The sequence below is a fragment of the Balaenoptera borealis genome (assembly GCF_965194805.1).
Source record: "Balaenoptera borealis genome assembly, chromosome: 13".
NCBI classification, from domain to species: domain Eukaryota; kingdom Metazoa; phylum Chordata; class Mammalia; order Artiodactyla; family Balaenopteridae; genus Balaenoptera; species Balaenoptera borealis.
In genome coordinates this window covers 95226853-95251846 of record NC_138870.1, presented here as the reverse complement: position 1 = coordinate 95251846, position 24994 = coordinate 95226853, and the positions used below count along the sequence as shown (strand labels likewise).

The window sequence follows — 24994 nt, the reverse complement described above, 5'->3', positions numbered from 1 at the left end:
CTGTGGAAGGCTTACATGAGACAGTGCGTATAAAGCAAGGGAAACAATTCAAATAAATGTCAGCTGTGATCACCTCTGTGCTCCCCGAGTCCCCAGTATCTCCTTGGTGATCCAGACTCAGAGTAAAATAGGGATGTGCCTCTCTGGCAGAGGGAGTGGACCTGGGGCTGAGAGAAGGCAGAAGCCGGCCCGTCACTGGGATCTCCCGGCTCTAGCCACCCACTCAGCTCACGGGGGACAGCCAGTTTCACCAGGGGTACCCTGGACACTCTGGACAGTGGGCAGGGATGGTGGGGCTGCCTTACCCATCGCAGGATCTTTCCCATCCGTGGCCCTGGCCCCGTGAAAGCCAGCAGGGCCTGATACAGATGTCCAGATGTCCTCTGGTTGGGGTGGAGGGGAGTCCTATACCCAGGTGAGAATCACCAGCAGTCGCCTCCCTTCCTTGCATCCATGGGGGCCACTCAGGAGATCCCTGTGGCTGGAGCCAGAGATCCTTGACTGAGAACCTTTGAGCATCACAAAAGATCCCCGTTTTCAGAAACCCTCTGTGTGAAAATCCAAGACTCAAAGCAAAGGACACCCCACCCACCCACCCACGCACACCTGGGGATGTATTTTAAAGCCGCAGTGGCCTTTTGGGATGTGGTAAGAGGAGGCTAATTTCCCACTTGCTCTGCTGGTGGGTGGGCGAGTGAAGGACCTTCTCTGGACTGTGGGAAAACCTGCCAGAGAAGCCAAATAGCACTCAGAAGTTTGCCTGAGGGTCTAGAGACACAGCCGCAGGTCTGGGGCACTGACCAGGGTGGCATTCAGGTATTATTTCATCATGATTTGTTAATTAACAGCTCATTTACAGGAAGTAGCCCAGAGTAGTGGAAAGAGCAGGGAGTCAGACACCTGGGCTCGACCCCCACTTACCTGCTGTGTGATCTTTGGCGAGTGGCTTAGCTTCTCTGGGTTTCAGTCTTTCCATCTGCAAAATGGGGCTGGTTGTCAATGCCAGACATTCAAATCACATTGGGAAAATGAGGCTAGGAAAACCCTGGACTGAGTTGCTGCTAAAACATCCTGGGTCTTAGTTTCCTCATCTGTTCAATGGGTGCAGAACCTTGAAAGGCTTTTGGAGGTTAAGCAAGATAATACATGTAAAGTGTCTACACAGAGTGGGCTGAGGAAGAGCACAGGGACAATGGTCCCCACATCCTGGTGACCAGAGGATTAAATGGGGTGATATCCGTAAAATGTCTTGCACAGACACTAAATAAATATAGTTTTTGTCTCCTTCTCCTTCCTCTGCCCCTAAGAGACTTTGGGGCAGTGGGGAGACAAGAGGAGCGGCGCCCCTTGGAAGGCAGTCCCTGGCTCAGCACAGAGCCGGCTCAGGGCTTCTGGGTGAGGGCGAAGTGAATGGATTGAATCGATGTCGTGGAAGCTTTGCTGTTGAGAAACAGGAGGAAGGAAAAAACATCCCCTGAATGGGAGGGAAGCTGAGGGCAAGAGGAGCTGGTTTACAGAAACGTGTGCTCCATGTATGCACCCCAGTTCCATCTGCGGGTACCTTGGGGGGTGGGGTTCAGGCAGTGAAACCTCCATCTCTCCTCTGACCGCAGATGCAAAGGTGGGGATTCTGGAGCCAGACCAGGTCCAGCTGGTCATCTGGGCGAGTTGCTCCGAGACGTGCTTCGCTCCTCTGTGAGATGGCTCAGTGCTCACTTTCAATTACTGCTACCTGGCGTTATTCTCCTCCTCCTCTTCCAAAAGGCAGGGGTGCCGTCTTACTTCTGTGCAAGGTCGGCGTTCAGTAAAGGCTCCCTTGCAAATGCCAGGCTGTTTCCAACCCTGGTCTGTTTCCTTGCCAGGATGCCCATGGCCGAGGCCCCCCAGGCGGCTGGCGGGCAGGGCGATGGAGGTGATGGCGAAGAGGCAGAGCCGGAGGGGATGTTTAAGGCCCCTGAGGACTCCAAGAGAAAAGTCCGCGACTACCTCCGCCTGGCTCCCCTGTGGCTGGCCCTGGTCGTGTTGGCTTCAGTGGGGGTCCTGCTCTGGTACTTCCTAGGTAAGTGCAGGGCCCTTGGGAGAGGTACCTGGGGAGGACTTGGGGTGGTCGAGGGGGCACAGCAGGACAGATCAGGATTCCAGGCTCAGCAATGCCTAGAAACCACTGTGCGACCTTGGACATGCACTTCTCTCTGAGTCTCCCTTCCTGTCCTGTGAGATGGGAGTGCAAGTTCCTTGCTGGGGCCCAGTGCCCCCAGTTCCCAGCAGCTGCGGAAGGAGTGCTCTCCCAGTACCCAGTTCTTGTCAAGTGACAAGCTGAAGGAGTGTAAACATTGCCTCCCCTTGCCTGCAGCCCTCCTGGGTTGCCCCTGGGGCTTGGAGCCACCTGGCTCAGCTGGAGGAGGCCCAGTGGTGCCGGTGGTGCTTGGCACCAATTAGTGCTTCTGTTCACTTGAGCCCGACCTGGGAGCTCTTCTAGGGTGGGGACCATAGTTCTATCACCTCTGGGTCTCCAGGGCCCAGCATGAGTGGGAATGAAGGGGAGGGAGGCACAGAACTCAGGTGTCCAGGGGGGTGTCCATGCACACAGATGGCTTTATACCCCAGCATGGGCACATGTGGAATTCAACCCAGAGGGAATGTGGGCGCGGGGGGCAGGGGAGGGAGTCACAGAACTCAGGTGTCCAAGGGGGTGTCCATGCACACAGATGGCTTTATACCCCAGCATGGGCACATGTGGAATTCAACCCAGAGGGAATGTGGGCGCGGGGGGCAGGGGAGGGCAAGAATGTCCAGGGCAGGTAGCTCAGGCGTCTCCCATGTCCTGAATTTTGGCCCTCCCTCTCTGGTATCACAGCCCTCAACCAGTCCCCTGGAACCCCAGGAGCAACTGGCCCATGTTCTGGGTCCATTCGTCCATCCTTCTATTCATTCATTCAGTACTGAGGACCTCCTATATGCCAGCTCTGTGCCAGGTTGTAGAGATAGTTCTGCTCTCACCATAAAGCTTGGCATGTGCTAGGACAGAGAAAGCTGATGGGGCCCCAGTGGAACCCTAGCAGGGACAGCCCACCTTGCCCAAGTGATCAGAGACCTCCCATTAAGCACTCTGCAAAAGTTAGATCATTTTCTTACTGACTGCATCTCCTGGTGGAATTTCAGGTCCACTGAAAGGAATGGGGACCCATTTTGGAGCAGCCACTGGGGAGATCAGCCTCGGCCCAGCTCTAAAGGGGGTCGAGGTGGGGGGTTATTCTGGAACCCCCGGGTCGAAGCTGTTAGGAAACCTGGGTCTGATGAGGACCCACCTGCCGTGATGCCGGATGGATTGTGATTCCGTTCAGAGCCAAGCAACACAGGCCGGGAGTGGAAGCTGTGTGTATTTCACCACCGGCAGGAAGCCAGTGCCCCAGATAACACGGGGCTGCCGAGGCCTCCTTAGGCTGCGAGATAATTAGTCTTCAGGGGAAACCATAGAGAGTCAGGCTGGAGGCCCAGGAACTCACCTGCCAATTGTCTTTCTTCTCAGAGTCTGATTTCTCCTGATTACACTCCTAGAGTGAATCACTCCCCTGGGGGTGGGTGCTCCGCGGGGCTGAGGACCCAGGGGGTGAGTGCCCCAAAGCCTCCACTGGGGGAAGCCAACCCCTTCCCCAAAGGGATGAGGACAGAGGAGGCACTTTAGGAGATATCTGAACGATTCCTCCCGCGCTGGGCCAGGCTGGGCTCCGGGTACCGGGCACTGGGTGAGGAGATGGATCAGAGACACGCCGTGTCTGGTCTGGAAGGGGAGCTGGACAAGAGGCCTGTTACACTGGAACAGGATAAGCCTGAAGGAGCGAATGACTGGTTAAGTGGCAGCCTGACCCAGAAAGTGGCCCAGGAGAGGAGAGGGTGGGGGCCGGCTTCCCAAGGCCGGTGGGCCCTGGGCTGGTCCACTTGGAGCCCTGTAGTGGGGCCCTTCATGCCGCCCAGCTGTATTTCCCTGGTCTTCTCCTTCTCCTGCTCTTCTGGGCCAGTTTTATGCTTTCTTCTCAAACCTCCCTCACCCCCCCACCCACTTTGCCCCCTGCTTCAATGAGAAAACGGAACCACTCCGAAGAGAAGCCCCATAGATACCCTCCCAGCTGTACCCACGTGCTCGGCGCTCCGCCCATCCCCACGTGTGAACCAACCCTGCCCCATCTAAAGTCAGCTGTCCTCCTGGCCCAGATCCCACTCCCTTTGTCCTCGTGGTGGCCGGGCTCCAGCCATGTCCCCTCTCTCCTCCGGTGGCATCATCCGTCCCTGTACAGCGCTTCTCACTGCTCCTGTACCGAATCCCTCTCGTGCCTACACACACACACACACACACACACACACACACACACACACACACATATACACACACACACACACACACACACAGCCATTTCTCTGCTCCCCTCTGCAGCAAATCCCTGTTGTTTGAAAACGCTTTGGTCTCCCGTTCCATGCCTCTTTCGGGCACCCTTTCCGATCTGACTCCCTGCCCCTCACCCCCGAAACTCCAACAGTGCTTGTCAGGGTCACCAGTCCTCACGTTGCAGAATCCAGCGGTCAGTCCTCGTTGCATTTGTCCCATCGGCAGCACATGACCGGGTGCCTCCCTGCCTCCTCCTTGACACGTTATCCTTACTTGGCTTCCAGGGCGCCCACACTTTCTTTTCCCTCAGTTCATGGTGGCTTCTCCTCCATGTCCTTTCCTGGTGGAGGGACCCTCCTCCTCTCTGCTCCCCTCGCCCCGACATTCCCTTATCCCCGGAAGATTCCCAAATTTTCATTTCCAGTCTGGGCCTCTCCCTTGAGCGCCACTGTATCACCAGGGCCTGCCCCTCCTCCAGGATGTCTAAGTGCATCTCAGACCCCACTGACAGTTAACTCTCTTGTGAATTGTCAGTCTACCTTTTGAGTATATTTTAAAGGGGCTTTCATTTTTAATTGATGTTTACCAGTTGTTAATATAAAATGATATTGAACTATTGATTTTCCATGTTTCAGAGGCACTGTGTGTTTATATATAAGATTTTGGAAGTTCGAGATGTTGAGAAAATGGTATATAACTTTAGGGTATCATCAATAGTGACCTAAGAAAATCCTTTAAAATTGAAAAAAAAATGGAGAGAACATCCCAGGTGGTGGCCATTCCATCCTTCCCGTTGCTCCCCTAACTGCTCTCCTTCTTTTACTCCCCAGCCCCAATTTTCCACCAGCACACCTGGTCCTCTCTAACCCCAAAATATACCCTGACTCCAATCACTTCTCTCCCTCTTCACTGTGCAGCCTGGTCCAGTCTCCCCTGGACCACTCTCACTCGGACGACTGCAGGAGCCTCCTGTAGGTCTCTCTGCTTCTGCCCTTGCCTCCTTAGGGCCTGTTCTCAACACAAAGGCAGAGGGGTATTTTTACAAAGCAAATCAAATCATCTGACTTCTCTGCTTAGAGCCTCCCAGGGCTCCCGTCTCACTCAGAGCAAAAATCAAAGTCCTCCCAGGGTCGCAAGGCCCTACGTGACCTCCCCCTCGCCCATGTCATCTCCTCCTGCTCTCCCCTAGCCCACTCCTTGCTGTTCCTCAAACATCCAGACAAGCTCCTGCCTCAGGGCCTTTGCACATGCCGGTCTGCTGCCTGAAATGCTCGTCCCATAGATTGACATCCACATGGCTGATACCATCTCCCTCTTCTCTGGCCTCCAAGTTGCAGCCCACACCTGCCCTTGATTTCCACGCCACTTACACCTCTAACGTGTCATGTCCTATGTTTGTTGTTTATTGTCTGTCTTTCTTGTTAGACTACAAGCTCTGAAGGACAGGCTTGTTTTTTCTTTATTATTTTGTTCATTGTTATACTGGTATATTCCCAAGTGCTCTAGGCCAGTCCCTAAACATAGCAGGTTCTCAATAAATATTTATTGAATGAATGAATAAATGACTGAATAGGGGTATAAACCCTGGGCTGTGAATCTATTGTCTTCACATCAGCCAAAACAATCTTTGCAAAACGGAAATCTGATGACATCATCCCTGATTTTAAACCTTTCATGGTTTCCCTTGCTCATTAGGGAAAGACCAAAATCTTGCCCTGCTGATGTCTCAGTCTCTTATTACCCCTCCCCGCTAACTGATTGCTCCAGCCAAACAAGCTTTTGGCCGTGGTCTTTAGCATGATCCCTCTGTCGCAGGGCCTTTGCACATGCTATTCCTGCTGCCCTGAAGGCACTTCCCTCTTTCCCCTCTTCCCAGTTTACTCTCCACTCCTCCCATCTCAGATGGAGGGTCACCCTGGCCCAGGTTTTCTTTGTCATGTCCCCCCCTCAATAGCACCTTGTGCTTCTTCAAGATGCTGCTGGCAGATGAATCCCACAGGTTGTATGGTTACTGGGGGAACATCTGCCTTACCCACTACTGTCAGCTCCACACAGGGAGACCCATCTGTCTTGGTTTATTAGTGTACCCCACATAGTAGGTGCAACCTGAACAACCCGCTGGACAACACAGAGGTGCTAAACCAAGAACTTGACCTTCTGGGCCCATGTGGGTTCCTTGGCATCTATGTCCTGGACTGATCACTGGGTCAGCTTCTGCCTGGGAGCCTCTGGGACACCATTCATCAGTGGGCCTCTCTCCTCCCTGGCGTTGTGGGGCCAGTTTGTCACTACACAAACTCTGAATGACAATGACAAAGATGATGATGATGGTGGTGGTGCCTTGGAGGCCCAAGATGCTGGAGGCTGAGCTGGGGGTTCAGGGTGGCAGAAGAAGGTGTGGGGGACACAGGAGCCGTCCCCATCTGCTCCCTTGCTTAACTTTGCTGGTTTCTTCCTGGGTAGGGTACAAGGCGGAGGTGACGGTCAGCCAGGTGTACTCAGGCAGCCTCCGCGTGGTCAATCGCCACTTCTCCCAGGAGCTTGCCCGCCGGGAGTCCAGTGCCTTCCGCAGTGAAACCACCAAAGCTCAGACGATGGTAGGAAGGATTGCGGGGACGGGAGGGAAGGATGGTGGGGACAACAAGGGAGAGGGGAGGGGCCTGATCACGTCAAGTCAGTGGGTTAGTCCATCCAGAATATTCACTGGGATCAGAGCCCTGTTCCAGGCACGATGGAATGGAGGTGATGTAGGGTGGTGGGAAAGTTAATGGGCTCTGGGGTCAAATGCACTTGGACTAAATCCTGATTGTGCCACTTACAAGAAGCATGACCTTAGGAAATTAGGGCAGTGCAGGGATGCTGCCAGGACCCACCCACACACCCTCTCTTGCCGGGCAATGGCTTACTTCACTGGGATGGTCTCCCACGGCCAGCACCTGCCACTCTTAGGCCGCAGGACAGCACCCTGAAGGGCGGGCCGGAAGTGCTGAGGAGTTATTCCCAGCAGCAACCCTCAGACTTTGAGAGATGGAGAAGGTGGATAAATACCCCGGCTCCCTTGGCCCTTGGCGGGAGCAGTTCTGAAGATGCCCCCGCAGTCACTCAGAGGTCCCTGTCGGATCGCACCTCAGTTGCCCACAGCTCTGGCCGGCGCCTTCACAGCCGTGAACGGCTGCCTCCCTGCCCATCTGTCTTCCCCACTGGTGTTCCTTGGAATCACCTCCAAATAAACCACCTGCCTCAAGACCCGCTTCTGGGAGACCCACCCAAGGCTCTCTTTCCTTTCGTGTAAAGTGGAGTGATAACAACAGTGCCTGTCTGCAGGGTTGTCGTGGGGTTGAAATGAGAGAGGAGAGAGTGTGGACATTACCTCTGTGCCATTCAGAGTGCTTTAAGAACCCACGGTCCTGCCATTCCACCCTGCCAGCGGCACTGCCACTGAACACGTGCAAAGACCAACCAGCTGAGCTCCCGTGGCTGGTGGCTGGGGCTGAGGAGGGGAGCCCAGTGGGGTTTCTCAGAGTCGAGGAGTGACTTTTGATGAGGGGGAGAGGCCACCGGTGGTCTGACTGAGGTCAGAGCTGGTAGACGTGGAGGTGTCAGGGGCAGCGCCCGGGTGTAGGGGGAGGGGTAAAAAGATGGAATGAGGTTTGTTTCCCGGTGTGGCCACTGCCCACTGTGTGACCACGGGCAAGCCTCTCTACCCCGTAGGCTCCTCTGTCAAGCAGGGCTGCTGGGAGGGGCAAAGGGCATCCCAGGGCAGGAGGGGGTTTCTACAGAGGGTCACCAGGAGGCTCTGCTTGTTTCCCCTCCTTTTAGCTCAAGGAGCTCATTGCCAGCACCTGCCTGGGTACTTACTACAACTCCAGCTCCGTCTACTCCTTTGGGTGAGTCTCCCGGGCCCCACGACCGGCCTCTGCTAGAACCTTAGACTCAAAGAATGAAAGACACTGTAGGCTTCTGAGGCAATGGCTTCATGTTTTAAAATGGGGAAACTGAGGCACGGAGAGGAAACTTGGCTTCCTGTGTGTGACCTCCCTTCACCCAGCTTGGCTTTCTCATCTGGAGAATAGGCACAATGGTGTGGTAGGGATTACCCTAGACAGTGGCTGTGGGGCCCTTAGCAACGGCCTGACGGGTATCAGGTGAGGACATGATAGGCATGATAGGAGTGGTAGGCAGCTGTCCCATTCACTTATGACAGGGTCTGCGGCACACAACCTAACCTCTCGTGCCTCAGTTTTCTCATCTGTGAAATGGGGCTGTTGACAGCCCCTCCCTCAGAGGTTGTTAGGAGGCTTCCACGTGATAGTGGAGAGCAGAGCCTGGCAAGTAGTAAGCGCTCAATGCGCATGAGCCACAGTTGGTGTCCTCCCCCAGCTCCCATCACGAGCAGGGGTCTGGGAGGGGCCCGCACTCCAGGCTCCGCCCCCAGCCCCTCTCACTGCTGCCACATCAGGGAGGGACCGCTCACCTGTTTCTTCTGGTTCATCCTCCAAATCCCCGAGCACCGCCGGCCGATGCTGAGCTCCGAGGTGGTGCGGGCCCTGCTGGTGGAGGAGCTGCTGTCCACGGCCAACAGCTCGGCCCCTGTTCCCTACAGGGCCGAGTATGAGGTGGACCCCGAGGGCCTGGTGATCCTGGGTCAGTACTGGGGACGGGGAACGTGGGACGGTGTGGCAAGGCCTGGGAAGGCTGCCGCCAGGGCTGGGATGCTCTAGGGGATGGGCCCCCCACCGAGTGGCCAGGAGCCAGGACTGAGGGGCGGGGCATGCGGGAGGGTGGGCAGTCAGGGTCAATGTCAGACAGGCTGGCTCTGATAGTCTCTTCTATTTTTATTTTCATTTTGTATTTCATTTTATTTATTCATTTTTGATCTCTGTTTATTTGTTTGTTCGTTTCCTTTTAACAGAAGCCAGTGTGAAAGACATAGTTGCACTGAATTCCACGCTGGGTACGCGACTTTGGTTTTTCCTTCCCACTTTCCTTTTGAGTTGGTGTTTTCCTTGGTTTGGTTGAGTGTCAGGGGTCCACATGGCTTCTATGGGTGCAGGGGGCATGGTCTGGGGTTACCCAGGGGGCACCACGGTGGCCTCAGTGATGGGTCCTGAGCAAGACTGGGAGCTTGTGGGGGGAGGGGAGGAGGTGTTGTGCACGTGTGAACACGTGTGTGTGTGTCTCTTGTACAAAAGTGTGTGTGTGTTGCGTGTGGGGGCTGTGAGCGAGTAGCAGATTCATTTGCACATCAATGTGACCCTACTTTTCTATCATGGAATTCCATTTGCCCACAATCTACCATTTCCACTGATGATAGAAAATAATCTTGCCAATTCGAGGTATATCAATCACCTTGGCTTTAAAACTTGGTCTTTGGGAGATATTTCTGTCACATTCAAGGATACTCCCTCCACCTTTTCCTTCCCTTTCTCAGCCAGCCAGGCTAATCTGCCCCCTCCTCCCACCCCACCCCCATGCCCTATTGCTAGAGTCACCTTGCTTTTCTCCAAGGGGCTCCAGTCTTCCCACTGAACCCTGGGAAGCAAAGCACCAGCAGGGCCACCATGCTGCACCTCACCAGGGAGCACTGCCCCCATTATGGTCTGTGTGACTGGAGACTCCTGCACTTGTGCAGTGTATCACCTAGGCTACTGTACCCTGTGGCTCTGAGCGTGAGCTCCAAAATTCCCAGATTCTTCCTAGACTACCTAGGGAGGCAGAGTTGAAATTCTGGTTATACCTTTTCTGACCTTCCTCTCCTCCCATGTGGCTGCTCACATGCTTATTTCCTTGGTGAATGGAGGTGATGGAGTCAAAGGACAATTTTCAAATACTGAAAATCATGATTCTCATACAAAGATATGAGCACATGTCAAAGATTTATTTAACTCACTGATGAATGGACCAGTAGGATGTTCCCTCCTTGTGTCCAAAGGAGAGCACAAGAAACAGATCTTGTGCTTATCTACCATCTGTCTATCATCTAACACTGCATTGGTGCACATGTTGCCCTGACCCTTGGTCTGGAATGGGCCTTTCCATTGCCCTTGCCTGTGCTGGGTGTCCACGTGTCCCCAAGTTTCTGGCAGTTGCTTTATAATGATTCTTATTTAGTTCAGTGCATGTCCAGAGCCCCTGCCCTCCTGGAGCGCAATGTCTAATGGGGCGAGGATGACAATTCAAGTCCTCTAAACGGGCTTTTGGGGCAGTTTGTCCATGCCAGGCCCCACGCCTTCTCTGAAGACACCAGCTGACCGTGTCCTCACCCCTGCCCTCGGATGAGCTCTGAGCCCCATGAGGGAGACAGACACGTAAACAGAATCTCACATCACCAAGTGCCAGGGCTAGAATAGAGGTCCCGGAGGCAGTGCAGGAAGGGAATCGTTCTGCCCTGGGGACAGAGGTGGACCCTGGGGGCTGTGACCCAAAGCGGAGGAAGGGACGCGCCTCTAGAGGGAGGAAGGAGTTGCTCCTGACCGGGGGGGTCCTGGAAGCCTTCATGGAGGAGGGGGCAACAGACTCAGGATTGGGGGATAGGTAGGAGTCTGTCAGGTCCAGCGGGGAGGGGGCACTCTGGGCAGAGGGAGGAGCATGAGCAAAGGCCAGGTGAGGAGAACACAGAAGGCAGGTTCATTTACTTTCTCCCAGGCTCCCCAAAGATGTTTCTGATTATCAACAGAGACCAGCACATCCCTCTCCACTTAATTTGCTTCACAAAAAAAGTAATTATTAACATGGAAAAAGCAAAGCATCAGCTTGGAGCAAGATTTAAAGAACATAAACACCTAGGAACAGCCAAGCACCTTTCCCCAGGGGTCCTGACCCTTCCCCTTGCAGATGTCAGAGGTCTCTCCCTGGGGAGGTCAGCTCCCCAGCTGGAGTCAGGATGGCCAGGGAAGAGGGAGTTGAGCAAGAGGCCGCAGTATCAGAGCAAAGCCTGTTCATTCACCTCCATTCCCTTCCTGGTCCTCAGAACCACACAGAGAAGGAGGTGGGACAGGGGTTAGTACTGTGTCCATTTGACAGAACTCAGGGTGGCTGAGTGACTGGCCCAGAGTTACACAGCTGATAAGAGGTGGTGCCGGGACGACCATGCAGAGTCTGGTCTCCCCGCATACCGGGCTGCCTCCCACATCCGGGGCTTACTCCGGAATCCTTACTGCTTCCTGGCAGAGCACCCATCCTCCCTGCTTCACAGGCTCATGATGAGGTTTAAACGACATACTTAATGGCAGCATACTAGCTTGAGCTCACTTCCTCTACCCGGGCTGCCTCCCAGCCCCACTGGAACACACTCCCTTCTCTCCACCTGACATGAAGCCCTCAGCCTGCTCCCCTTATTGCTTGGCCATCCCACTGGTCTCCCGGCCTCCTCAGCTTTGCTCCCAGTAGCCAGAGGAGTCTGTGATCCAAGCCCGACCGTGTCCCAGCCCTGCCTAACCTTCCATGGCTCCCACGGCCACAGGAGGAAAAGGCTTCTCTCCTGGGTGTGATCTGGGCCCTGCCTCCCTCCTCCCACTTGCCCTCCTGACTCAAAGTCCCCTGTCCGCCCCGGCCTGCGGCCCTTTCCTCACTCTGTGACCTCCCAGGACTTCCCTGGGAGCCCTCCCTTCCGAGCTATTCCGCCCAGTACCTGCATCTTTCCCTGCTACTCTCGTTGCTCCCGGGAAGTGACGGGACCTTTCTCTGGCACTCGCCTGGCATGGAGAGCTCAGTGAGTGCTAAGGGAACGAATGAATGAACCAATGAATGAGTGCATGGTTGAGGAGGCTGGGGATGGAAGCAGGAGGGAAACAGAAAGCTGGGATAGAGCATATCTGGGCTGATCGCCATCCAGCTGCTCTCCCCACCCCACCCCTGCTTGCGTGAGGACCTGACAGGGCTGGGCCCACCGCGGGTCTCTCCTCCCAGCTAACAGGGGTCAGGGGGCCTGTCCCTCTCCCCACTCCAGGCTGCTACCGCTACAGCTACGTGGGCCAGGGCCAGGTCCTTCGGCTGAAGGGGCCCGACCCCCTGGCCTCCAGCTGCCTGTGGCACCTGCAGGGCCCCGAGGATCTCATGCTCAAACTCCGGCTCGAGTGGATGCTGGCTGACTGCCGGGACCGGCTGGCCATGTATGATGTGGCTGGGCCCCTCGAGAGGAGGCTTATCACCTCGTGAGTCCCTGGGAGGGCAGTGGGGGGAAGGTTGGGAAGGGGGTGACGGTGTGGGGTCAAAGCCACACCCAGTGTTCTGAGACAAGGGGCTGTGTGACCCCAGGCCCTGGTATTTGGTATCCGGGAGACAGGCCAGCCCAGAGGGAGATGGTGAGGGGAGACTGGAAATGGCTATGTGCTGTGAGCAATCCCCTTCCCCTCCCCCAGCCTCAGTTTCCCCATTTGTAACAAAACAGGTGTGCTAGATGACCCCTAAGGTCAGCTCTGGGAGGCGACGTGATCTTGTTAGAATGCTCCAGAGTCTGGCAGCCCCAGACTTCCAACCATACTCTACTGCTTTCTAGCAGTGTGCCCTAAGCCAAGTTACTTTGCCTCTCTGCACCTCAGTTTCCTCACCTGTAAAATGGGTGCACAGCCATGCCTACCTTGCAGGGTTATTGTGAGGAGTTAAATCAGACCTGCTGGGCCAGGCTCCTCACACATAGTAATGCTGTCCATTATTACTATACATTAAATGTATCCATTAAACATTCAGTAACTGCTATCCATTACTACTATCAATATATATAGTCGAGTTGGGGCTGGGTCGCGAAGGGCATGGAATGCCAGGAGCAATCTGAACTTTAATACTTGCTAAGTGAGGAACTAACAGAAAGTTCTTGAGCAGAGGAGAAGGGCTTTAGGATATGACATGGAATGCAGAAGGCGGGCAGGTGGTGGGCCGTGGGGAGACCATGAAGGGGCTGGAAATGGCCTTGGCCTCCAGGAGCCTGATCACACCCCCACGGGGTGGGAGAGGGGTGTAGGTCTGTAGGAGGTCAGGCGAGACCCTGGTGCACCGGGTTGCTGCCTTCTCTGTCTTTCTCAGGCACCCAGCTTTCAGCTTTCGGGATGGGGGTGGGACCTGCATGTTCAGATCAAGGGCAGTCCTGAAGGGCGAGCTGGGTGAAGATTCTCCCTGGCCCCCTCCCCCGGGGCCTCTCTGACTCTCCAGGGTCTGAGGCTGCGCTCTCATCTGCAGCCACCCCCACGCCCACCCCGCCCTGCCACGTGCTGACCGCAATCTGGCATGTGCGTGTGCGTGGGCTGGGTTCCTGGAGGGCTCTGGGGAGCGCAGAGAAGCTAGACACAGCTCATTTCCAGGCCTGATGAGGGTGGGGACGCTTCAGCCCTTTTCCTGGGGCTTCTCCAAGTGCCCCCTGCAGCCTGCTGTTGCAGAGGAGACCTGACTGCCGGCTCAGCTCTGTCCCTACTCACTGTGGCACCAAGTGGCTCACTCCGTCTCAGACCCTTGGAGAAGGTGTAAAAATGATGGGTCAGACAAGACTAGGGGGTCCTCAGACTTGCACCCCAGACCATGAAGGGGGAACTTCGGTGGTAATGGGAAGACGGGGGGCGGGGGTGGAGGCTAAGTAAATAAAAGGAATCCCCAATATTAAAAGCAACCATTAAAGGCGACCTCAGGTCCCTCTTAATCCGAATATCTTACCTACCACCTGCTGGAGGAGAGGCGCAGTGGAGGCGGGGAGGGCCTGGTACCGGAGGGTGGACCCCTCCCCTCGCCCCCCACAGTGAGATCAAGCCAGCGGTGGTCGAAGCAGGAGGACGAGGAAGTGGGGACCAGTGCCTGGGCAGGCGGAGGCCAGGGGAAATGCCCCTTCGCAGGCCCCTGGGGCACCAGGACCCTCGTGGGGAAATTCCTGGGATTGCTCAGTCTTCCCTCCACAGCAGCCGGGGTTGCCAGGGCTGCTGTGGGTGGTGTTTTCGAGGCTGTGCTTGGACTTCTCGCACTTCGCTGGGTGCCTGCAGTCCCCCGCATGGCTGCCCACTCCCACTGGTCAGGGCCAGAGCCTCAGAGCCGGCACCCGGCCAGGCAGTACCTTGCAGCTGGATGTTAGCGTGCCCCCTGCGGGGGAAGCAGGGTTATTAGCTTTCTGGGAATTGGTCTACTGATTAGCAAGGGCTCCAGAGAATTCTGTCGGAGGCAGGGGGAAGTTTGGCAGAGGTTGGCAAAGAGTGAGGGAGAGGGAAGCCAGGAGCACCCCGCCTGAGATGGGCCGACCATGGGCATGGACACAGCAGGGGTGCCAGGCGCTGTCACAGGCGGTGCCTAGCGTGGGTCTGTCTCTGCTGTGGACCCAGGGTGGGGCCTTGGCACGTTCATGAGCCTGGGTTTCCCCACCTGGAAACCAAGCTGTTGACCTTGACAATCTCTGAAAAGCCTTTTCAGGGCTGACATTCCTCTAAGAGTCTAGAATTCTAAGATACTGCTATTTCCTCTGTGCCTTCCCCATGGCAAGCTCTGGGTAGAATCCTGGGGTGCCCAAGGGATCACCAGATGGCACACCTGTCTTCTCTCTATTCCAGCCCAGAACAGGGCCAGGGGTCAGGTGTGGCCAGCCAGCAGGCATAGTGCCAGTCTGGTCTGCCTGCTGGGCACTCAGGGGTCACAGGGATTCTGAGGGGGTGGAGGGGTGCTATGGGACTGGAATCAGCCATCATAGTCGAATTGTAAGCTCCAGAAGTCTGGGTAACCTCTTGGCTTCTCTCCCCTGAGGAGCTGGCCTGACCCTTACAGGGCCTCCAGTCAGCCCCCTGGGCCAGAGACGGTCAGACACCTGCCTGAGGACACACAGCGGACTAACCGAAGACCCAGATATATAGGCTGCCAGTCCCTCCTCCTCTGCTCCTCCCGGAAACCCGCTGCCCTCCCTGATGCCTGTCTCAGACCCCGCCACCCCCCTCGCCACCTTTCTCTGTCCCACCAGGGTCTATGGCTGCAGTCGCCAGGAGCCCGTGGTGGAGGTCCTGGCATCGGGCGCCATCATGGCGGTGGTCTGGAAGAAGGGCCTGCACAGCTACTATGACCCCTTCGTGCTCTCCGTGCAGCCCGTGGCCTTCCAGGGTGAGGGGTCAGGGGTCCCTAGGGGATGGGAGGGGCACAGTGGCAGAAGCCAGGGGTGCTCCTCGGGCTTGCCTTCACCCTCTTTGCTCTGGTTGGGGATGGGATGGGGGAGGGAAGATTCTGCAAGCGCCTCTGCTCTCCAACCTCACCCCCACCCGTGGACCCCCTTTATCTCTCTCTATTCTCGCTCCATTTCCCCCACCTTCTCCCTCCCCCCCTCCCCTGCCCCTCTCTCCCTCCCTCACTCATCACCCCTCATTCTCTCTCCTGCCCTCTTTCTGATTCTCTTTCCTTAGTTTACTGTCTGTCTTCCCTCCTCTCTCTGTCCTCCCCTGCCCCTCTTCCCTCTGCACCCACCCTGGCTAGGCCTGGAGCGTGGGGTCCGCCAGACAACCCTCTCACACCAAAGGTCAGCCACACAGTCGTCCCTGGAGATGGTGTAGGATGCTCAGGGGAGGGCGGTTCACAGCATTCCTTGGGAAAGGGTCCCCCAGGCTGCCCCACTGAGACTTCCCCACTCTCCTCCTGCTTCCGGATTCCCCCTCCTCCACCGCCTTTCTCAGGAAGAGCACGTCCCACCCTTCACACCCGATGGCTGGCTGCCCTGGGCTGTCCTGGGCTGTCCTGGGCTCAGTGGAAGGGAGGGTTACAAACAGGAGCTACACAAAGAGCCTCTCCCCGCCTCTGCCGTCAGTCTACCTCTTCCCACCGGCTTTCCCCTCCCTCCCCTGGTGTCCACCCCATTGGTCTCCTGCTAGTGACCCAGGTCCACAGGTGACCCCCCCTGGGAGTCCCTGGAGCTAAAGAGGTGCCAGAGCTGCCCGTTCTCATAGGCGTCTCTGACATAGCTCTACGGGGAGGGAATGGGGGGCTTTAGGGCCCCTGACTTCCATAGAAGGTGTTGTGGTAGCTGGGAACACACCTGCTCCCCATGCCTCGCCCTCTCACTGTGTGACCTCAGCCAAGCTGCTCCTCTTCCCCAAACCTCATCTTTGAAAAGGGGAACGATTCTCCCTCCCCAACCCCCATAACTGTGAGGCTGGCGCAGCAGTGAACACATTCAGTAAACCGTGAAGGGTTGCACAGCTGATGTCAGTAGTGAACATTTATTGAGCACTTACTACATACCACGTCTGTTTAATCCACTCAACTACCCTATGAGGTATGTACTATTATTGTCCCTGTTTCACAGATGAGGAAACTGAGGCCCAAGGTCACACATTCACACTCAGTCATCAGGCTGTACTGTTTAGTTGTAGTAGGGGGCGTGGGCTTCAGCTGCCCCCCACCTGCTGGCAGGTGCAGCGGGGTGGGTCCAAGGCACCCTGTGTAACTTCTGTTCTCCGGGCCAAGCCTGTGAGGTGAATCTGACCCTGGAGGGCCGGCTGGAGCTGCAGGGCGTCCTCAGCACGCCATACTTCCCCAGCTACTACTCACCCAGCACCCACTGCTCCTGGCACCTCACGGTGAGCCCACCTACCCTCTTCCCAGAGCACCCTGTAGACCTCCGGGGATCCCAGCTGGGAGGGGAGCACTGTCCTGCCTCTGCTGAAGCACCCACAGGCTGAGCTCTGGGTACCACTCCTTCCAGGGTGGGTGGGATGGCTCTGTTGCCATGGCGATGCCTGTTTGCTGAGTGACTGACAGACCTCAGCCCCAGCTGGCACTCTGTGTTGGCAGGCCTCTTCCCCGCTTTGTTGTCCTGGGGGGCGGGACCACCGCCTGGCCACAGCCCATGGGCCACCTGGTGACTAGCTCCTCTGTCCCAGGTGCCCTCCCTGGACTACGGCTTGGCCCTCTGGTTTGATGCTTACACTCTGCGGAGGCAGAAATACGACGTGCCGTGCACCCAGGGCCAGTGGACCATCCAGAACCGGAGGTACCCGCCCGGAACCCCCTTCCTGTCCCTGCAGGTAACCCCCCTTGGGAGCCCAAGTCTGGGACCTCAGAGGGGCATCATGAGAAGAGAGCAGAGGTCAGGCCTGTTGCCTCACCCTTGACCCAGTCCCTGTCCCGGCCCCCAACCCGGGCCTCAGCCTCCCCTCCTGCCACCCAGAAGTCTCAGGCACACATTTGTCATCAGCCACCTTAGATGTTGATCCTAGTTAGCGTGAAATGGTTTCACTTCCTTGGGTGCTGTCACCCCAAATCCTTAAGTGAGATGATGCAGAGCCACAGGACTCAGCAGCGCTAGGGTGCCTTTCCCTAAACCCACCCAAGTGCAAATGGAGGCATCTCTTGCCTGCTCCCTGCTGTTGGCCAAATTCAAGCGGCTTCCCGACTGTGAAGCTGCAGAGCCGGTGTCCGTGCCGCTTTTGCTAACCTGACCGCTTCCCAGGGCCATCCTGCTTCACCCGTGCCCCCTGTGGGGCGCCAGCCCTTGCTATCTGTCCTGCCCTTGGCCCCCCGGTGACAAAGTTCCTGAGGAAGAATTGAGTCCCTTGGGGAGGTGGGCAGGACACAGCGTGCCCAGGCCATCCTCTGGTCAGCGTGCCTGCATTTTGATCAGTAGGATGAAGGCTGGGAAATGCCCACTGCGGCTGGCACTCTGCGGGCCACTGGTGGTCCTGACGGCTGCAGAGGAGTGGGGTGGGCAGGGAAGCAGGGAATGGGGGCAGTGCAGACGAGCTTTCCCTGGTCTGGGGAGTGAAGGAGAGAACTAGGGCATTCAAGGGAGGGGATATTTACAATGGGAGGGGCTCTGTGTCTAAATGCTGTGGGGGAGCGTCCCTTAGAGGCAGAGAGGATGGGTCAGGCACAGGGGATAACGGGGCGGGAGGGGAGTGGGAGGCATGGAGGGAAAGCAGGACACCCTCCCATGGCTCCATTTTTGCAGGGGGGCAGAGGCTTGGGGAGAGAGAAGGGATCTCAAAGTAGCCTTGCAAAACTGGGGAGACCCCTCCCCACCTGCAGTCCAGAGATGCTGAAGAGAAGATTCTACATCTAGTAGCAGATTGGGCCTCTGCTCGCCTTCCAACCCTGAGATCCTAGGGGTCTAACAGAGGCTGGGATTCTAATATGCAAGGTTCTTGATTTCTTGGTTTCACAGATTTTGAGTATCCAAGATTCCAATACACTAAAATTGGAAAGTTCTAGGACTCTGGAATTCTTGGATTCTGGGGTTGGTGTCCACGTTCACCAATGCTTGTATTTTTTTTTTTTTATAAATTTATTTATTTGTCTTTTATTTGTGGCTGCGTTGGGTCTTTGTTGCTGCGCGCGGGCTTTTCTGTAGTTGCAGCGGGTGGGGGCTACTCTTCGTGGCGGTGCACGGGCGTCTCATTGGGTGGCTTCTCTTGTTGCAGAGCACGGACTCTAGGCTTGCGGGCTTCAGTAGTCGTGGCACTCGGGCTCAGTAGTTGTGGCGCACGGGCTTAGTTGCTCCGTGGCATGTGGGATCTTCCCGGACCAGGGCTCGAACCCGTGTCCCCTGCATTGGCAGGCAGATTCTTAACCACTGCGCCACCAGGGAAGCCCAACGCTTGTATTTTGCTTATCGGTTGATCCTTTTGAAAAGCATCAGCCAGACGAAAGGGGACAGGGATTGATGATGCTCGTCGACTCGTCATCATCCTTTCCAGGGATTTTGCAATTTATCAGGGACCATGATTAAAAGGAAAAAGAAGACATGCTGAGGGTGTGAGTTCAGGCCTGTGCCGTTTGGGGGTGATGTCAAGTGGTGTGACTCTGCCCCGGTGCCTTTTGGAGAGCAGAAGGCATCTTGTTGCACGGGTCCCAGCATGTGGGTGGCATTTCTGGGCTTGGCTGCCTTGATCCTCTGTGGTGCTCCCTCAGGGCCCCTCCCCACCTGCCTGGGGGCTGCGCAGACTGAGGATGGCTGGGCTCACCCCCCAGTGTCAGGAGCCCAGAGTGACCCTGAGAGTGGTCCTTGATTCACGGTTCTCCACATGATGATAACGTTTTTTCCCGCCACCCTCTCAACCCCAGAGCTGAATCTGATATCTCGACGAGGGGCTAGGAAGGGGTGAGAAGGGCCTGGGTCTGATGCTCCCACACTTACCCCCCACCGCCATGGCTATTCCATTAGCTGGGAGCCGGGCTCTGGCACCAGGCGCCCCATTCCACCTGCTTGGTGCTCAGCACAGGGCATCAGTTCATGGCCCGACAGCCTGTGATGTCAGAGGCATCATCATTCCATTTCCCAGAGAAGGGAATCGAGGCTCAGTGGGATTAAGTAGTACCCAGATGGGTCCGCAGTCAGGGCCTCTCTCCCATGCCCACCACTAGCCATGAACAGCAGGACACACGGTGGTCCACAACGTGCTCCCCTGCAGGGCCTTCTTCCTGCCTCCCTGACGTAGCCAGGAGGGTCGGGCAGAGGTGTGGGCACTGGGTGCTGGGACTTCATGAGCTACCCTTGGGTTTCAGGTGTGGACCGCAGATGGGGAGAGTCTTCATCAGAAGGAATGATAGTGCGAGGGTGAAATTTCAGGCACTGTGACAGAGTCTATCGGGGTTGGAGGGGTCTCACCCTCCCCACTGTCTCAAAGCACCGTTGAGCTATAGAAAGTGGGCTGGGCTGATAATCGAGCCCTACCCTCACCCATTGTACAGGTGGGAAAACTGAGGTCTAGGGAGGACTAAAGACTTGGCTTCTTGTCCTTGTCTTTTTGCACTTTTGAAGTGGTGGCGAGGGACCAGGGTGCAGCTGGGTGGCGGGTGGGGTGAGAGGGTGAGGCTTGACAAGGCCCGGCACTCCCACCCCCTCCTCTCTCTTCTCAAGCCTCCCCCACCTGCTGGGGGGTTGAAGATGTGCTTGTGGGAGTCTGGTTACCTGGTTTCTGCATGTAACTCTGGGTACACCCCCTTCCTCATCTGTAAAACAAGGGGGTTAGGCCTGCCCAGGGTCCAGGGCCCCAACTTTTTATTATTTACCCATCTGAAAGATGTCTTCCAATAAGTTGTGTTTATTAGCTCCTAATGAAATGTCATTCCAAGTTGGGCTGGAGAGGTGGAAAGAGCTTAGCTGTTGAAATGAGACACAGCAGTGTTCAAACCCTGGCTCCTCTTCTTCTATTCAGCAAGGACTCACCCCTCTCAGCCTCAGCTAACTCATCTGGAAAGTGGGCATGAAGCAGGTCCCCATCCAGGGAGGAGTAAATGAGATCGTGGGTGGAGGACACCGGCTCCTGCAGGCCGGGATAGGCAGGAGCTCCAGAAGGCACCGGCCATGAGTTCGTAAGTGGCTCTGGACTCTGCACCAGGCAGGCCCAGAGCTCAGGTGCCGTTTCCTTCATCCTCAGCAACGTGGTGAGGAAGCAGGCCCCGCACTGCCTCCTTCATAGACCGATGAGGGACTGAGGCACAGAGAGGCAAAGGCATTCACACAAAGTCACCCAGCTCGTGACTAGAGAAACCAGAGTTGAGCTAGGCAGTGTGATCCAGAGCGTGTGTGGCGGCGTGCAGGCCTGTGTGCGCACGTCCACGCACGTACACGTGCTCATCTGTGTGCTCACACTCAAGCAGAATCTTCCTGCAGAGCCTCCGAGCAGCTGTGCCGGCTGTTCCCTCCCTTGGCCAAGCCATCCCGACTAACGCACTGGCATCCTGCTGAGGGGACAGACAGCTTCTGGGGTTCTCCTCTCGCCAGCTCCGAGAGCAGCCTGGGAAGTCCCATCCCTGTCTTCTCAGACCTTCGTTAAGGGTCCGGGGTCCCCCGGTGGGGACTCGTGGCCCCCTGGCCCCAGGCTCCTGCCCGTGTCTGAGTGTGGAAGGGAAGGCAGAGGTGTACCTCCAGACTGTAAGCGCCGGACAAACCATTTCCTCTAGTTCTCATCTTTTTTGATAACCATCAGCCTATGTAGTTGCTGGGAAATTCTTTGAATAAGCATTTGTTGGAAAATCTGCTTGTGTGGGTGGCAAAGACACAAGAGGTCTGGGGAAGGGTGTAGATTTCCAGGCACAGGATTTGTAGGGAGGGGGAGGCACAGTCCTGGGGCCCAGAATGGCCATTGACGAGGAGCGACAGAGGGTGGGTGTGGGGAGAGGGTGTCTCAGCCCTCAGGTGCCAGCACAGTGATCAGGAGAGGCTGGCCCGGGTTCCCTCCACGGACGGGGCATCCTTGGGCACGTCACCTCACTCCCCTGAGCCCTTTCTGCCTTCCCCCCACCTCCCTGTTTTCTCCCCAGTTTCTCCCCAGCAGAGACCTCATGCCCTTTGAGTGGCCTGGGGGTGTGGGAGGGAGCTGACCTGTGAAATCCGGCTACCAGCTGCTGGGTTTCGCGGAATCCACTCTGGCTGGGAGTCAGTGCGGCACAGGGTTCCCCCTTTCCGGGAACCTGCCTCCTGCCAGCTTCCTCCCCTGTGATGTCACTTTTCTTGTGATCAGCCCAACCATTTCCACTTCACTGATGAGGACAGGCAGAGCCACTGGCTCCTCAGGCCTGCTGGAGCCCCTCAGGCCCGGCCTGGCTATGGGGCGGCCCTTCTGCTCCTTTGATCCCCTGGGCGGCCACAGAGGCTCCTCGGGCACTGCCGGGTGCTGGCGATGAGGACGGAGGAGCTCCAGCTGCTGCCCTTGGTGAGCTCACAGCCCTACGATAGCAGCTGGTTTTCAAAGAAATTATTTCTCACACATGCCATAAAACATCCTACAAGGGAGCTATCACCCCATCTTACAGACGTGAAAATGGGAGCTTGCTGAGGTTGAGCCAGATGCCCAAGGTCACACAGCTGGTTCATGTGGCAGAGCCCAGCCTCAGCCTCAGCTCTGCAGCTTCAGGTCCACCACTCTGGCCACCAAGTGAGACTGCTATCCTCCCTTTTTTAGTGCTTGCCTTCGCTGACTGTCTTTCCCATTTAACCTGTCTTTAGGGAAGGCAATGAATGTATGTGTGTATCCATCCATCTATCCTTCCATCCATCCTTCAATCCTTCCTTCCATCCATCTATCTATCCATCTACCCATCCATTTATCCATCCATCAATACACCAACCCACCCTTCCTTCCTTCTATCCATTCACATCCGTCCATCTACCATCCAATCTTTCTTGAACTCCTCCCTGTGTAGAGTTGCTGACATGCAAGGTTGACCGGATCCCTGCTTGCTGTCTAGGTGAGGCAAGAAGGAAAATTCTCCAAATCCAGAAAAGTGAGAAAGCAAGGCAGGCCCCGGTGCAAAAATGTGCCGTCAGACCCCCAGCACTTTGTAGTTGAGATGAGACGTGGACTCCACAGCTTTCAGACTTCTGGTGCTCCTTGGAGAGGGTTTGTGGGGAGGGGCCAGCATTTGGTGGATGGGGAGGGACTGGAGAGCCAGAGGACGCAAACCCTCATGCAGAAGGCACTGCGGCAAGAACCAGAAACGATGACGTGCAAAGGGGCCAGGCCAGTGCGTAGTTCCTCGAAGCAGGCTGCGTGGGGGAGAGGGAGGGAGGGAGGGACCTGGTTAGCTGGGCCACACGTGCCCTGCCTAATTGGGGCAGCCTCTGATCACTTCCAGCCAGTGTTTCTAGGGCTTATTTTTCAGAAGCAAGAATCTAAGATGTTATGTGAAATTAGCTGGCAACTACATTTGAAAAAAAGTTTTTAATACTGCATAGGCTAAATAGATCATCTTTAGGCTGAGTGATTCAGCCTGAGTTGCCAGATTACAGCCTCTGCCTTGAATTCTTTTCTGGCTCCTGATAACGAAGAGCCTTGCCCCAGGAATTCTGCCACCTCCTGTCTGCCCCAGGCCTCCAGGGTGAGAACTAATGCTGCCCAGGCTGAGCAGGTTCTTGAGTACCAGGCTGAGCCACAAGCTGATCCTGGAATCCTCTCTTGGATGCCAGTAGAGAAATGTCCTATCGGCAGACGCTGGTGCCTTAGAGCCTCTGGCCAAGGCTTGAGGTGACCAGGCAGCCCTCAAATTCTTATAAACTGAAACATTCCACTGCCCTCCAACCCGGCTCTGGTTCCTTCCCTGTCTCTCCACAGTCTCCCGTGACCGTCTGGGGACAGTGCCCCAGGCCCCTGAACCTTAAGCATGTTCAGGAATGCACCTGATTCCTCATTTCCCCCTGCCCGGTATTTCCCAGCCCCCAGATCCCCTGTCCACTCCCCAGGGCAATTCTCTGGGGATAGTAATCCATGATAGCATTTGTTTATCTACTTTAAAAACAAACCACAACCCCCCCCCCCCCGCCCCCCGTGCTTCCTTAGTTTTAAAAGGATAAGGACGAGGCTTGTTCAGGAGCGCCCCCTGGTGGCACCTCATCCCACTCTGGTCCCCCTGGGCTGCAGAGCAGTGGTTCTCAAAATTTTCCATCTCAGAACCCCTCTATATTCTTTAAAATTACGGAGCACCCCAGAGAGTTTTATGCCTTGTATAAAAACTATATTTGTAACCTATCTTTACAGTATTAGAAATGAAAACTGAGAACATTTAAAAATATTTATCAGTTCATTTAAAATAATAAGAAACCCATTACATTTTAACATAAAGGCCATATTTTATGAAAAATTAATTATATTTTCCAAAACTAAAAACATTTGGTGAGGAATAATATCACTGTTTTACATTTTTGCAACTTTCTTTAATAATTGGATTAGTAGACCACAACTGAATCCCCACACCTGCTTCCGCATTCAATGGGTTACACATCACATAGTCTCTGGAAAATTCCACTCTATCTTGTGTGAGAAGAGAGTGAAAAAGGCAAATGATACCTGAGAATTATTATAAAAATAATTTTTACTTTGGACCCCAAGGGGTCCCCAGACCATACTTTGAGAACTGTTTCTTGGTGTGGGGGCAAGAATATATGGTCACTGCAGGCAAACAGTATGGGGAAACTAAACCTTAGGCCGGGTCTGAGGGGGTCATGGGGAACATGAGGGCTCAGCCCCCAGAGCTCATGTGGCAGTGAGGGTCAGGGTGCACCTCCCCACAGTGGAGGCTGGGTGGAGCCTCCTGGGTCCTGAGGAGGCTGGATTCTCGTCCAGCTCAGCACTTCCCTTCCTGAGCCTCATCTGCAGAGCGGGAGGAGAACAATTCCTCCTCACAGGGTGGAGTTGCTGTGAGGACCTCAAAATCCCCATGCAATGAGGCCTCCAACTATTACTGACCTATTAAATGCTTGCCGTGTTCTGGAAGTTCTGAGGAAGCCTCTGGCCCCTGGGAATTAGGGGACCAGCTCTGTGGGCTGCTGCATCTGCTGCGGGATGTTCCCATCATGCTTTGGGGCACTCCCACTTGCTCTCTTGACTTCCTCCTACCTTCTCTGCCGGGGGCATTTTCACCTCTCTCTGCAGACCTTTCCACCCGTGTTCTGGGTGTTTCCCTCACCTGTAAAGGCATTCCTGCTTGCTCTGTGAGGATACTCCCTTCCCTGTGGGAGGCATTCCTAGGAGCTGATGGGGCCGACCCATCTGTTCTGTTGAGGGTGTCCCGCCGGGGAAGGCAGGGAACCCCAGGCTGCGCTCTGGGGAGGGTCCCGCTGCTTGGGGGGGCGTGGCTGCGCCTGCTCCACGAAAGCATGGCCTCTTGCTCTGTAAGGCCAGGTGTGCCCAGGCACTGTGCGGGTGAGCCCCGTGCCCCTCACCCTGG

At 55.8% G+C, this 24994-nt stretch overlaps 1 protein-coding gene across 1 annotated transcript in view; it reads left to right on the top strand.

The window, feature by feature from the left end:
• Positions 1-1822: 1822 nt before the first annotated feature.
• TMPRSS6 (transmembrane serine protease 6) overlaps positions 1823-24994 on the top strand; it is a gene marked incomplete at its 5' end in the record, with an annotated part of 32403 nt that continues 9231 nt past the window's right edge. The window contains 10 exon segments of the mRNA XM_082350812.1: positions 1823-1840; positions 1843-2059; positions 6848-6981; positions 8204-8271; positions 8844-9028; positions 9297-9338; positions 12333-12537; positions 15306-15442; positions 16796-16908; positions 17212-17321. Of these exon segments, the coding sequence (XP_082206938.1) occupies positions 1823-1840; positions 1843-2059; positions 6848-6981; positions 8204-8271; positions 8844-9028; positions 9297-9338; positions 12333-12537; positions 15306-15442; positions 16796-16908; positions 17212-17321 (1229 nt within the window).